The sequence below is a fragment of the Plasmodium cynomolgi genome, chromosome 4 (genome assembly GCF_000321355.1).
Source record: "Plasmodium cynomolgi strain B DNA, chromosome 4, whole genome shotgun sequence".
NCBI lineage: Eukaryota > Apicomplexa > Aconoidasida > Haemosporida > Plasmodiidae > Plasmodium > Plasmodium cynomolgi.
This window is the reverse complement of record NC_020408.1, coordinates 679796-695400: the sequence shown is the minus strand read 5'-3', so window position 1 is coordinate 695400 and position 15605 is coordinate 679796. Positions and strand designations below refer to the sequence as shown.

Below are 15605 nucleotides of genomic sequence, written 5' to 3'. Positions count from 1 at the left end.
AAAAAAAAAAAAAAACACTCCCACTGAAACGATGACAAGCGGAGAAAACGCCACACGAAGGAGCGCAAAATGAATGGGTCACTTGGGGCCATCATCATTCTTGCCATGAAATGGTGCATACTATGGGCTGTTCACGGAAGTGGTAGCCCCATTGGCAGTCGTAGCTCCATTGGCAGTTGTAGCCCCATTGGCAGTTGTAGTGCCAGTAGTGGTGACCACGTGAGGATAATCTTGAAGGAAGGAAGAAGAAGAAAAGGAGGGACCCCCCCCCAGGCGTTCCCCTCGGAAAAAAAAAACATCCACTGCGTAAATGTGCACACAGAAAAGAGCTGTACATTTGGAGCGTCGCCCAACACACAAAAGGGGCGAAGCGAAAAAGAAACATACCCATTTACAGATGCATCAAACTGAGTGCTGCAAAAAAAAAAATAAATGAGACAGAGACACAAAAAGAAAATAACACCCAAAATGATTTGGAAACCTTTTTGATAGTAGACGGGTCTTCTATCTTATTTAAAAATTTTTTCGGAATGCCATACTTGAAAAATGAGAGTGAAATAAATTTAAGTACCATCTATGGGTTTATCCAATCGTTGAACAAAGTATACAAATTATTTTGCCCCTCCTACGTGGTCATCGTTTTTGACTCGAAGACGTCGAATGATGAGAAGAAGAAAATTTACGCCAAGTATAAATTCATGAGGAAGAAAAATCCAGAAGAGTTGTATGAACAACTCAAACTTGTGAGTGACTTCTGCGATCTTATTGGAATAAAAACCGTTACCTCTACCGATGTAGAAAGCGATAACTATATTGCTGGCATTGTAGATAGTATCAGTAACACTCTTACGGCAGGAAATCACCCCCACTACTCCTCACCAAATGGAGAAGAAACAACCACACACAAGCAATTCAGAGTCATCGTTGTCTCGAGTGATAAAGACCTCCTCCAGCTTCTTGAATACAATGATGATGCTCACAATAACATGAACATTAGCATATGCCAACCGAATAGAAAGTACAGAATAGTTGACGCTAATACGTTCGTTCAGGAGCATAATTTATTGCCTGCTCAATACAGTGACTACCTTATCATGGCTGGAGACAAAACGGATGGAATTGCAGGCATCCCAAACATAGGCGATAAGACTAGCAAGCATTTACTTAAACAATTTCACACCATTGACAATATCCTGAAGAACCTACATAACCTTCCTAGCAAACTACATGCTATTTTTCTGAACAATGTAGAAAATATTAACATGTTCAGAAAACTCATAAAACTGAAATGTGAGACGAACGAGTCCTTAGTGTTGAGTCAGTACAGACAGGGAAGCATCAAGGACTTCGAGCGTTTTCAAACCATCTTGGACAAGTATTCCCTTCACAAATTGATAAAAAAAACGGTCATCGTGAATTACGACGGGGCGAAAGTCTAACGGGGGGCCTCCCCTTGGCATGTGCTCATGTTCTCATGCTCTCATGTGTGCGTGTGAGCGATGTGTCATCTGTGTACTGATCGCCATGTGCTCCCGTTGCACCCTGTGTTGGGAATTTTTTTTTTTCTCCCCCCCGCGAATTCCCCTTTTGGCCCCTTTTTTTCGTTTTTTTTTTTTTGTGTAATGTTCATGACGCGTGCAGCACACCTATCGCATCTTCCCCATGGTGTAAAAATCTCCACAAAGGTGCGTCCTTCTGCGCCTTTTTTTTGGCTCGATTCTGCCCAATTTGCTTCGCGTTTACGCCGCCCCTTCCCCCTTAAAAGAGCAAACTGTGGCAAATGCGCCATCCGTTTCTACTTCCTGCACACACATATAGACGAGCACGCCGCACTCCCCATTGTGATGCCGGGGGGTATTTATCCTTCCTTGTCCTCCTAGCTTCTTCGCGAGCAGCACCGCGAAGCATTCCTGCGTGATGGCATAATTGCAGTTATGCTGCATGAGACAGAGGCACTGATGGGTTTTCCTGCACAGTCAGTTCTTCGTATGCATACCGTTGACGCGCGGACTAGGCACGGATTACTCGCGAACTACGCACAGACTACGCACGGACTACACACAGACTACACACAGACTACACACAGACTACACACAGATTACTCGCGAACTACGCACGATCTACCCACGGCGAGTCTCTATTCCGCACCCTCCACTCGTTTCTCTATACACCTTGCGGGGTTCCTTTTCCGAATTGATATGCGCCCCATCGGGCTCCCTTCCCCGTTCACCCTGCAGCTAAGTAGGCTGCTTTGTCTTCGCATTTGTTCATGCGGCTAGGGGTGTGATAGGCCCGGAACCACCACGTGGGAGATTCACCTCTCGTCCGTTGCTTCCACCCCTTGCCCCATTTCGCCCCTTCCCTCCGCCGCTCCCCTTCGCCACTCCCCTTCGCCGCCCCCCTTCGCTGGGCACCATGTCGACGCCCGACGAGCTGACTGTCCTCATTCAGAACCTCCAAAAATGCAACAACACGAGTGAATCGATCAACTTCGACCTGGCGAGGACCATCCAGGAGTTTCTCAACTGCCTGGACAAAAATGTACTGGAGGAGCTAGAAGGCGGAATACACGAAAGAGGAATACACGAAAGAGGAATACACGAAAGAGGAAGGGGGAGGGAGAGTGACAAGGGGAGAGACAATGAGCGAGACAAGGAACGGGACAAGGAACGGGACAATGAGCGAGACAGAGACGTGGCGAACAGCTTCACCTCAGCTGCCATTTTTGTGGAAAACTGCGTCAAAATCTTCGGCCTAAAAATCGAGCACTTGCACAATTTGGCCCATAACACGCTGTACAATATTTACAAGGATAACAGACATAACAATGCAGGGAAGAAGCACATCGTTATGTCCGATGAGGAGGAGTATCTGTTCATTAACGAAGTAAAAAATTTAAAGAGTTGCCCCGGGGAAAACGAGCCATGCATGGAGGACGACCTGCTCATCAAGACAATCCCGCTGCCCACCTTTCTCTTTTCTGAAAATGTGAAGAAGAAGGAAGGCTCTGTGGAAATGAGAGAAAGCATGGCTACGCCCATTGGCATAGGTACAGACATGGGCGTGAATATGGACGTGAACATGGGCGTGAACATGGGCGTGGAGAGCGAGCTGGGCACTGACTTGAGCATCTCCCACCGCAACGCCGATGGTGGGGGCGGTGACGATCGCAAGGGGAACTCCAGCACGTTAAGGCAAAGCGAAGAAGCTACGAGTGAGGCGAACGAGACGAACGAGACGAACGAGACGAACGAGACGAACGAGGCGAACGAGGCGAACGAGACGAACGAGGCGAACGAGACGAACGAGGCGATCCAGACGAACGAGGCGATCCAGACGAACGAGGCGAACGAGGCGAACGAGGCGATCCAGACAACCGCGGCAACCGCGGCAATCGCGGCATGGGCGAAGGGGGAAAATGACGGGCTAGCCGACGAAGCGGAGGAGGTGCTCGAACAAAACTTCATAAAACCGCTAAACTTTGACAAAATGTATCTCGAAAACGATGGAATTCTCCTCCTAGATATCAACGATTACAACATTTTCATAAATGACCAATACGATTTTTCCATCATAAACCAAAACAGTTCCATGCTCTTCGAAAAGTACGACTTTTCTTGTTCCAGACACTCAACATATTTGTCTCCTGTCAATCTGACGAAATATATTGAAAAGGAAAAGACAGTAAACGACATTTACAAGCCGTACAATTTTAATGACCTCCTGAATGAGGAATTCTGCTCAGATTTATTCCTATTTAAGACTGACTTCTTCCATTATGATCTCGCCCTAGGTATTATCAAAAGCAAAAAATATCTCATGAACAGGTTTAAAGAACAGAAGAAGTACCTATATGTCCTGGATGAGAATGCCCATATGGATAAGGACAGAATGGGCACTGCTACGATTGAAAAAAATGAAATAAAAAAAAAATTGCCATATTATTATATGCTTACATGTCAGAATATCAAACATGCGGAGGATTTCTTCACCTATATGCAGCCCAGCCAAATTATAGACATCATCACTCGCAACGCGGAGAGGCGATATTTTTCGTGCCTCCCGAGTGGGGAGACATCACACAGGGGGCAATGCGAAAAAAGCGCATCTGGTGTGCCATCCGCTATGCCCTCCGCTACACCACCGGACACGCTTCCCCTTCCGCTTCCGCTTCCCCTTCCACCTTCCACTGCCCGCTCCAACGATCAGACCCTATTTGAACAAATAAAAATCCCACACATCTATGTGCAAAAACTGGGGCTCAACTTCGACTACTACCACTTGGAACCCCTCATCTACAACTTAATAAAAGAATTGAAGAAAAAAAAAAACGTCGAAAAATACTTCTCCATAAATCTGTTCGACGAGAAGAACAACTACGACTTCGACATTTTGCAGGACGAAGAGTACGTCGATGATCAGAATGAAGAAAATACAATCGCCGAGGGGGAGTGCAACTTAACCACTGAAAAATTCCTAGATGTGCGATCCCTAAATGGTGGCATGGTGGATGGCATGATGAATGGCATGATGAATGACATGGTGGATGGCATTCCGCTGGATGTGTTTGAAAAAAAGGACTCCTCCGATGCCTTTTTCGCTTCCTTCGACGAGGATATTCACGACAGGTGGGTCTCTTTCCGACATCACATTGTGAGCGGTGCGGCCAGTTTTGCCACCCGTGCGCGCCCCTTCCACGAACGGCACTTCCATGCCCGCCACTTCTAGGCACACCCCTTCTATGCACACCCCTCCCACCCAACCGCAGAGTCACCAAATGGAACGCCTTCCTCGAAGAGAAACTCCAACTCCTCAGGAGCCACCCCAAATATGATGTAGATGTGTACAAAAAAAATATCATCCATTACACCATCAACAGCGGAGAAAAAATCCCCCTCTCCAATCTCATCAAAAATAGGGAACCCTACCAAGTCTGTAGGAATTTTCTCACCACCCTCATGTTAATCAACACAGATATGCTTCAAATAAGTCAAGTCAATCGGAACAGCCAATCCAACGACGTAAGTAACTACCAAATTAATGTGAAAAAGGAAAATGTACAGGAATACCTTGGCTCATCGAAAAAGTTTAAAAATGCTACTTTTGTCATAGAGGATAAGAAGAGAAAGACCGCTTCCAAGGGGGGGACGCGGAATGCCAAGCCAGCCAAAAAGAAGCTGCACAGAGATTAGTAGCAACTGTGATGGAGTCTCCTCTCCATCCATGGGGAAGAACAACTCGCACGTGTGTGAATGAATAGTTGGTTGTGCAAAATGGGGAAACGGCACAACAAATGTGCATTAAGGGAACAACTCAGAGACACTCTACATAGCCTCAATTTTAGTGCGGTAGGATCATGGGCTCCATAAAAGGTCACTTTTTTTTACCATTTTATGAGCTACCAATGGGCGGATCGTCTTCGCTTCTCTCGCCGGGTACCCAAACCCTCCCCCCAAAATTACTTCCCCATTTTCGCCACCCATTTTGTGAAAAACAAATTCCCTCCAACTTGTTTCTCCACAATTAGCTCCAAATGCATTGTCTGTAATTTTTGAAAGCTACACGTTCTATTTTTCCGTTGACCCATTTTACACATTTTTTCACCCCGGAAGAAGATTCACTCACGGGGGGTCCGATTGTCCAGTTCGTCCCCGCCGCTCCTCTGTACTTGGATCCTTTTTTTGTTTTGTTTTTTTTTTTTCCAAAAATTAACAGTTATTAATTATCAAACAGCGGAACAAAGAAAAAAAATTAAAGAATTAAATTCATAACGACATTGCCTCTACGCACGTGCGCACATGTACGTGCACATACATACATACACACATACATATATACGTGCACACATACATATATACGTGTACACACACATGCATACATGCACACACACATGCATACATGCACACATACATATATACACTACACATGCGCGTGACTGGGCGAGACTGCTCAACGCTGCGCACGGCCGACGCAAACGCGTCGCCTTCTACAAATTGTAAAGCAAAGAGGCCCGCTCAAAAACCGGCCTGCCTGTCGTGCGTACACACGGGGGCGGGTGGCCTACAGCGAGGGGTGGCAGCTTGGCAATCCAAAGCACAAAAAAAAAAAAAAGAAAGAAAAAAGCAAAGAGCAAAAAGCAAAGAGCAAAAAGGAAAAAGCAAAAAACAAGAGAAAAGTACGCGAAAAAAGTGCGCGAAAAAAGTGCGCGAAAAAAGTGCGCGAAAAAAGTACGCGAAAAAAGTACGCGAAAAAAAAGTGAAGACCGAAACGATGACGCTAAAGCGAGAAACGAAGAAAAGCCTAAATTGTGGAAACAAAAAAAGCGCGAGGTGGAACACACACCCGCGGCTAATTTGGGGCACGCGCAGGAACAAACCGACCCGCACACGCGCACTAGTATTTGGCATGTGCGGCGCGTAAGATGTGGTAACGCTGGGTTGTACAAATGAGGCGGAGGGTCGCACCAAAAAAAGGGGCAAACTCTCCGAGGCGCAATCGGAAGAAGCGGGGGCCGCTCAGGGTGTAGCAGCGCGGGGAGTAGCAGCGAAAGGCGTGGTAGCGAAGGGAGTAGCAGCGAAGCCCGTTCAGTCGCGTCGACGCGCTGCCGAGACAACGCTACGCAACTCCGCCGCCTCGCCGCCTCACCGCCTCACCACCTCACCCCCTCACCGCTATGCTACTTTAAAAAAGGAGGCCACGAAGGTGTAGAAGACATTGAAAAAATCGCGGTAGCTGATCTGCGAATACGCGTGGTTGCTGCTCAGCAAATGGTCGAAATTTAAGCATTTGTTGTGGAACTCGGACTTGAAAAGGAAGTTATTTTGCAGCGCGCAGGAATTCAGGTCTGAAAAAATATACTTCTGGAGCGAGTTGGCTGGTGGCTCAGGGGCAGCACTGTCACGTTCGCCGTGTTTTGGAAGTTCGCCGTGTTTTGGAAGTTCGCCGTGTTTTGGAAGTTCGCCGTGTTTTGGAAGTTCCCCACGTTCGTCACTCCCGCCGCTGCTCCCGCCGCTAATCCAGCCGCTACTCCAGCCGCTACTCCCGCCGCTAATCCAGTTAATGCCAAGGATCCCGCTAATGGTGCTCTCCCCGCGAATCGCGCTAATAAGCTGCGCCTTCTTCCTGCTGAAGAAATAACTGACGTCGAAGAAGACCTTCTTGAACAAAATTTTAAAGATGCCCAGAACACCAATCACATTGCAAGCGTTGTGATTGTCCGTAGCTAGCTTCAAATAAATCTGTAAAATATTTTTCAAGCTCTCCAATTTGTTGGATTCCAAAAATAGTGCCTTGTAATACAAAGGCTCATGGTCTTCTTCATCCGAGTTCCTAATCAAAAATTGGAGCTCCTTTCTCTTACTCTTTATGGTGAACTCATCCCCTTCTCGATATTTCTTAATCAAATCTATGGTAGATTTTTTATAACCATAGTAGGCTGAATAGATATCGTAGTACTGTTTGCAGATGTCGCAATTTTTTGAGAAGCTTTGTATTTCCTCAAACATGCTAGATGAATAAGTGTTTTGGTAATAAAAAATTTCTTTCATGTCTTCACCTTCTAAAAGGGGAGAATACCTAGCGAACTCTGTTTCGTATAAATCCGTCACTTGTTCGTTTTTGTTTTTCCCAGGGGTGTATCCCAAGTAGCTGCTACTTCTCCCTACAAGGCTGCTCTCCTCCTGTTGGGCGTTCCTTTTCAGACTTTGCTTTTTCTCCTCCTCCAACTTAATTTGATAATACGAAATGGGCTTATAATAACAATGTAGGAACTCACTAGTTCGGAAATGCTCCAGAATGGTCCCCTTCATCTTTTCAGCTTTTTGAATTTTCTCTCGGGATGTTCCACCCTTTTTCATCTCACTCTTTACGATTTGGTCGTACCTTTCGAAGAGATCGATTTGTCTGTGTGTTTGGCTTAGCTCGTACACGTCGTAATTGTACACGTTTCGGTGGGTCTTCCCAGCCTGACTGCTGCTCTCCTCTTCGTTGGCTCGGCTACTTCTCTCCTCTCTGTTGGCCCCACCACTGCTCTCCTCTTTGTTGGTCCCACCACTGCTCTCCTCTTTGTTGGCCCCACCGCTGCTCTCCTCTCTGTTGGCCCCACTGCTTCTGTGCAGCAACTCGTCTCTCAAATAGGAACAAAACTTCAAATTAAAAAGCACGCTCTTCCTCTCGAACATGTTCCATGTAACCATCGCGCAACTTTTCAAAATGGAGTCCCCGCTGAGTTGGGATTTCATCTGTAGGGAGTACTTTCCCCCCTTTTCTTTCTTGTACAGTCTGTGGATTATTCGATCCACTGGGTTAGCTACTCGGTTGCCACCCACACCACGTCCACCCTTTATGAGCATGTCAGTGACGCTCTCCTCCCGGATGGCCTTCTTGAGGAGGTTCGCCAAAAGACCCTCGACCAGGTTGTACTTCTCCGTGAACGTCTGCATCGTTTTCCGTTTCAAGTCCCACAGCATAGATGCATTTACATTATTGGGGTGATCGCCCAGCTCGGAAAGAATAACAGAAACAAGAAGCGAACCTGTGTAGTCCCTAAAATCGTAGTTCCTCCTCAGTAACTTAGTCAACACATATAAACGCTCATTAAACAGTCCAATAAAGTGAAATTTTTTCAACGTTTTTTCACATTTTTCATTAAAAGTCTTCAAGTTTGGGTTTACCCCTTTCAGAATTAGGATGCTCTTATTGTACAGCGAAATTATATTTCCATTTTTTGCTGACATGCTATAATACTTATAGGATTTTTTTAAATTCTCGATTTTGTTCTTCTCATCATAATCCTTTATCTTAACACCGATGTCCGTTCCCGAGTAGTAATGTCCCAACATCATCTGTGAAATGCTATCTCCCTTATTTGCCGCTTTTTTTAAATACTCTCCAGCTAGCTCCACGTTTTTTTCTGTTCCCAATCCGAACTTATATATATTGTACTTTGCCAAAAAGTGTTCTACACTCTCTTCGTTGTTTCGAATGGCCTTCTGGAAATACTGCTCTGCGTTTTTGAGGGCTTTATTTCTCTCCTCGCTCAGCTCCTGCATGTATTTCTTGATGATATCGTCGCTTTCGCTGCTCGATGCATTGGCCGTATTCTCTGCGCTATCCTGCCTCTGTTCGCCACCCCCAAGGGGTATGCCCGCTTGGCCCCCCGCGGGTTGTGCGGGTTCAGCGGATGGAGTGGACGGAGAGGGTGGGGTGGACGGGGCTGATTGAGCAGACGGAGCGGGCGGAGCAGATGCAGCAGATTGAGCGGACGGAGCGGACGGAGCGAGTGGCCCGGCGGACCCGCCGCCATACAAGGCGCTGGGAAAACTCGCGGCCGCGCCGGAAGCGCCCATAAAATTAGGGGCCCCAACGGGAGAACCCCCCTCCGGGGAAGAGCCCCTGCCATTCTGTTGTCCGGAGGGTTGCCCTGCCGAAGTGTGCAGCCCCGCAGTTGCCCCCCCCGACGCGAAGGAGAAGTAGCCCCCACCGCTATCCTTCCCCGCACCGCTGCCCTTCTTCGCCCCTTCCCCAGCACCGCTATCCTTCCCAGCACCGCTATCCTTCCCCGCACCGCTACCCTTCTTCGCCCCTCCCCCAGCACCGCTACCCTTCTCCTCCCTAATCATATTCAGCACGTCCTCCTTACTCATCGTTTTAACAATTTCCTCCTTCCGCAAATGCTTCTTATACTCATCGAGGTAGGCATACCCAGTGGACAAAGCAGAAGTGCTATCTCCCTGATCTGCCGCCTTCTTCCAAAACTCAAAAGCTTTCGCTTCATCACGTTCAATACCTATGCTCTCATTCCCTAAGTAGTAAATCTCCCCCAAAGCTGCAAGAGCATAAGAATTTCTACTATCAGCTAGTTTTAAAAAATACTCAAACAAACTCTTATTATTGTCAACTGTGTTATGAATCAAATGTCTATGCTTCTCGCTGATATTTTCTTCATACACCCCACTTTCAATAGCGGACGTATTTTTCAACGAATCGACTACTGCCCCTAGTATGTTACTCAACAAATAATCACAGGAACTTAAAAATGGAGAAATATTATTCCTAATTACAGAATTTTTGTATATCTTTTTATCAAATGTAAAATCAAAATAATCCTTTAAATAAATATTACTATCCTTGTTCTTGTATTTCAATCTGATCATATTATTAGTGAAGGCAAGCTTACTGTAAAAATCATCCTTTGTTGAACCCAAGGCATAGGATACAATTTTGGATTTCATATTATCCACAGATTTTGGAATGATCCTATTTTCATTTGATAAAAAATCGTGATTTCTTATTTTTCCATTATTTCTATAGTATATATAAAAAAAGCTATTCAACGAGTTGTCATTTGAATCTATTAAGTCTTCACTCATCTCTGTTGTTATCGATATAGATGAATTATTCACAAATATTGGTAGATTCACATGGTAGAGTATACCGCTTAAAAAATTACACAACCCATCTTTTCCCCTTCTTATCAACTTAACTGAGTGGTCAATGTTTCGGGGGAACCCATACGGTAGCTGTAACTTCCCCTCGTTGTTATTTATTCCTATTAGGTAGAGGAAGGCCAGGACACACGTTGCCTCGTTCTTTAGCTTCTCTGTGTACTTCTTCTTTAACAATTTCAGCTGATCGTGGATTTGGTCCTTCATGTTAACCGCCGCGGGGGTGAATTCACTCAGATTGACATTTCGGTAAAAGGAATGCACATCTCCACGAGTTGGGGAGGTCCCACCGATAGTCTCTTCACCGGTAGATATCCCATCGATTGCCTCCTCCCCACGCTCAATAAACAGCAAAAAAGCATTCAACTCTTTTGAGTTCATCCCACTAGACAAATCCCCATCGACGACTACCCTCTCGGTTACCCGTTTGGCAGATCGACTAGCTCCTTTGTTCACCCCCTCCCCACTTGGAGAATCCACCTCACGCCACAACCCCCCCGCTATCCTCCTACTCTGCAACAAATTGTCATAAAAATTACTCCCCTCCTTGTATCTAATAATAATCATCAAATTATCATATATATTTTTAAAATTCACCTGCTTCTTACTATTTATCTGATTAAGGTACGAGTAAATATCCTTCGCTGGATTGAACAACAGGGGAGTGTGCCTTGTCGTAACGACGTTGACAATGAACCCATCTTTCAGTTCGTATTTATTTTTATAATCTCCCATTTGTTGCTTTTCCTTCTGCGAGGTGAATTTTAATATTTTGTTCAGATTTTTCAAAATATATTGGTTGTATTTCTTCAGGTCTTCTGGCTTCGGGGCGTCCTTGTACGACTCGAGTAGGTCTTTCCACATTTCGTTGCTCAGGGGGTCGTCACCCTTGCCGACGGTGGGTTCCTTTCCGTCGCGCTGGCCAGTGGTAGGCTCATTTCCGTCGCGCTGGCCAGTGGTAGGCTCGCTTCCGTCACCCTTTCCAATGGTGGGTTCCTTTCCGCCCTGCTTGCCAATGGTGGGTTCCTTTCCGTCGCGCTGGCCAACGGTGGACTCTCTTTCCTGCACCTTTTCCAGGGTGTCCTCCACGCCGACGGTTTCACTGGCCGCGCCCGCACCATCCCCGGACGGACCGCTCCATTCCGCGGAAGAAGCGTCATGGAGAGGTGTCATTTCTTTCCACTCCGTCTTCTCCCCCTCAGGTTGCCGCTCCACAGAGGGGTCGCTGATACCTGAACTCAACTCCTCGTGGGATCCCTTCTTCCTACCGCGCTTCACCCCCTCCTTGTAGTACTCATTGTAGAGGTCATTCAGCAGGTTTACCAGAAATTCCTTAAAAATGGAAAAAATCAGGTCAATTTCTGCGTCCAGGTAATTTTCCACCAACGGGGGAGAGGCAGAAGGAGACGAAGCAGAGGACGCAGAGGGAGCAGACGAAGCAGACGAAGGCGACGAAGCAGATGACGGAGACGAAGCGGGCCCCTTCCTGAAGGGGTACAACACAAAGTTCGGATTCAACCTGCTCAACTGCGTAAACAACTTATTGCCATTCTTTTTTATTCCATTATAGTAGACCTCCTCTGCAATCAAATGCTTGTGCTTCTCAAAGTAGCGATGGTTATAAAACTCGAAATAATCCGCCACGAAATCCCTGAATGTTTTACAACTGTACATGTGGAACGGGTAATACCTCGTGCTGTTGTTTAGCTTAAAGTTATACTTATTATAATTGTCCAGTATATCCAGCAAGGTAAATCTATTTAGATCTAAATAAAATGGAAACGTTTCTGAACTTAGCAAATTCAATACGAGTCTGTAGGTATACCTATAAGAGTACACACGTTCATCTTCATCATCACCCACGTAGTAGACGTAATTTGCCTTGTCGAAATGTGATTCTACTAGCTTAAAATTCTTGTACCATCTAAACAGAGACATTACGAAATGACGCTTAAATGTACTTTCCTCAATCTCGTAATTAAACGATTTTTTCTTCTCTTTATACGATGGAGTTACTACCGTACTTCCTATGATCACCTTTATTATATATCTCATCCCCTTGTACATTTTTTCACTCATTTTTGTTTTCATTGCGTACTCGTCTAACATATTAAAGTAATTATAATTCTCTCTGTTTAGGCTTTTTAATATTATTTCGTCCATAACTTCATCGTAGTGGTTTACTCTCTCTTGGAACTCCATCAGGAATTGCTTTCTCCCGCTTGCCGCGCTTCTCTCAGGGGGGGGGGCACCCTGTGGGATGCTTCTCTCAGGGGGGGGGTCACCATCTGGGACGCTTCTATCAGGGGCGACCTCCTTCACAGTGGAAATCCCATCTTGGTTCGATTCGTCCTCCTTAACGGGACTGCCCACACTGGACTCCTCCACTGTGGAAGTGCTAGCTGTCTTGGGTTCACTCTCCTCGGCAGCCCTACTAGAAGCTGCCTCTTCCACGATGACAACCCCACCTTGGTTCAGTTCGCCCTCAACGAAGCTGCTCACAATGGGTTCTTCTGTCATCGTGGTGTCATTTGCAACGGGTTCTTCTATCATCGTGGAGTCATTTGCAACGGGTTCTTCTATCATCGTGGTGTCATTTGCAATGGGCTCTTCTATCATCGTGGTGTCATTTGCAACGGGTTCTTCTATCATCGTGGTGCTATCTGCCTGGGGTTCACTTTCCTTGCCGGCGCTACTCATAGAGGGTTGTTCCTCGGTGGCGACGCTCACTATGGATTCATCCACTATGGCGACGTTATCTGCCTTTGATTCAATCTCCTTGCTGGCGTTACTAGCAGTTGTCTCTTCCATGACGATGACACTAACTGCCTTTGGTTCACTTTCCTTGGCGGCATAACTAGCAGCTTCCTCTTCCACGAAGGCGGCGCTATCCGCAACGGGTTCACTCTCCTTGGTGGTGCTACTAGCAGCTTCCTCTTCCACGAAGGCGGCGCTATCCGCAACGGGTTCACTCTCCTTGGTGGTGTTCCCCGCAGTGACAACGTCACTATCTGTAGTCTTCTCCTCCTCCACGGCGACGACGCTCCCTGCCTTCAATTCATCCCCCTTGGTAGAGTCATTAGCGATAAGTTCTACCGCAATGGGTTCTACCGCAGTGGGTTCTACCGCAATGGGATCTACCTCAATGGGATCTACCTCAATGGGTTCTACCGCAGCGGGTTCATCCACTACGGCGATGCTGTCAGACTCCGATTCAGTTTCTTTGATGACATCACTCGAGGCAGCCTCTTCCACGCCAACGTCCATATCTCCCTTTGGTTCACTCCCTTTGACGGGGTTATTCACTGTGGATTCTTCCATTATGGAGACGTTACCTTGAGCCGATTCTCCATTCTGGACGACACTGCTCCCATTGGCGGTCTTACCATCAGCAACCTCTTCCACGCCTACGTGGCCATCTACCTTCGGTTCACTCTCCTTAGCGTCGCTGCTCTCTAGGGATCCTTGCACAGAGGGGGCTATACCTGCCTCAACTCCCTCCTCGTCCTGCTCCTCCCCTCTGGGTACAACTACCTGCAGCTGCATGCCTACATCCCCCCCCTCGGTGCTGCCTCCAAACGTTACATGACTGGTGTAGTTGCCTTCTAGATTCTCATCCTTCTGCTCATAGTGTCCCCCCCTTTCGAGGTGGTCCGTTTCGAAAACCACTTCCTTCTTCTCATTGTTAATATATTCACACTTAATTATTAACAGAAAAAATGAAAACACTAAGATAACGTAAAAGACATTATTAATCATATTCGCTCTGAGGGATGACGTTCGGCGGCTGGCAACGTGTCTGTGTGGGCAACAAGCAGGGGGGGAGAGAATCACCGCGAGCAAAGCGAATAGGAACGTTCGAAATGAGAAGTGTGCAAAATGATGCTGACGGTGAAATGGGAAAAAAAAAAAAAACAAACTGCAAATATACAAAAAAAAAATTCCCCTTTTTTTCTCTCCCCCTTCTTGTGCATAAAAAGCGGGAAGAAAAAAAGAAGAAACAGTTACACAGGAAGGAAGAAAATCTGTCCGTCGTTTTTTTTTTTCTTCTTCTTCTTCTTCTTCTTGTCATATTTTCACTCGTACAAACGTAAGTACTCGCGAAGAGGTACATACATTATACACACAAAAAAAATATATGCACACAAGCAGACGGTTGGAAAGCATGCGCTTATACGTAGTAAATGCCCATAGGGGGGCGTGCATGCCGAATTAAAAACAAAAAAGAGGTTTCATATCAAATAAACTGTGCTTCTTCAAGTATATAGCATATATACAAGAAAATGGAAGAATCAAAAGCTGCTGCCGCGATGGGCATGGCACGCATTACGCAACTGACGTGACACGCATTGCGCAACAGAAGGTGCCAAACGGGAAATGTAAAATCAAGGAAAACAAAAAGCGGAAGGGGAAATATAAATACTTACGTGCGTCCTGTGGCACGAATGAAAAATCCTTTACAGTAAAGGAAAACCTGCGCTTCATCCTAATTTGCCGCCTTTTTTTTTTTTTTTTTTTTTTGCTTTTTTTGCTTTATTTGCTTTTTTTGCTTTATTTGCTTTTTTTGCTTTTTTTACTTTTTTCGCCTTTTTTTTTTTTTCTTACCTTAAATTGACTGGAACTGCTTTTTAACTCACCAAAAAAAAAAAAAAAAAAAAAATATAAAAAACAATTCGCGCATGCACGGTGCATGTATGCGCTTTAAAAAGAACGCAGGGGGGCAGTGGACTGAACAGAATGACAGGGATATTCTTCACCCGTTGGCGCATGTGAAGCTCGCATATGCATACGGGTTATATACAAATGCGTACGCCCGTACATTCGTATGTTCTCCCATATGTTCAATCCATTTGTTGTCCCACCTGTTGGCCCATCTGATGGCCCATCTGTACGCCCGCGCACGCGCACGGATGGCTTACTGACGCGCAGACCAAAGGGGGAAGCTGCGTAAAAATCGCCCAAGCGCGAAAAATGGCGCCGCAGTTGGCCAAAACTGTGCGGGATGGACGAACAATTCCCATGTGAAAGGAGGAAGGCGGACAAAAATAAAAAGTTAAAACTGGGGTGTCAAACGGGAAGAAAAAAATGCATACAAGAGTGAAGATTATCGGTTGCATTTTTTTTCCCTTTTGCCTCCCCATATTTTACTTTTTATTTCCC

General features: G+C 46.0%; 3 protein-coding genes across 3 annotated transcripts; 2 read left to right on the top strand and 1 right to left on the bottom strand.

Moving 5' to 3' along the window:
• Positions 1-69: 69 nt before the first annotated feature.
• Positions 70-1439, top strand: PCYB_042630 (5'-3' exonuclease N-terminal resolvase-like domain; the record flags this gene model as incomplete). Its single annotated transcript, XM_004225412.1, has 2 exons — positions 70-142; positions 364-1439. 2 exons carry the CDS (start codon positions 70-72, stop codon positions 1437-1439), a joined length of 1149 nt encoding a protein of 382 aa, XP_004225460.1.
• Positions 1440-2415: 976 nt separating this feature from the next.
• On the top strand, positions 2416-5192 carry PCYB_042620 (hypothetical protein; the record flags this gene model as incomplete). The annotated part of the gene is made up of 3 exons (XM_004225411.1): positions 2416-3855; positions 4210-4628; positions 4769-5192. 3 exons carry the CDS (start codon positions 2416-2418, stop codon positions 5190-5192), a joined length of 2283 nt encoding a protein of 760 aa, XP_004225459.1.
• A 1479-nt stretch (positions 5193-6671) lies between these two features.
• Positions 6672-14204, bottom strand: PCYB_042610 (hypothetical protein; the record flags this gene model as incomplete). The annotated part of the gene is made up of 2 exons (XM_004225410.1): positions 6672-11777; positions 11949-14204. The coding sequence occupies 2 exons, from the start codon at positions 14202-14204 to the stop codon at positions 6672-6674; spliced, it is 7362 nt and encodes a 2453-aa protein (XP_004225458.1).
• Positions 14205-15605: the final 1401 nt, after the last annotated feature.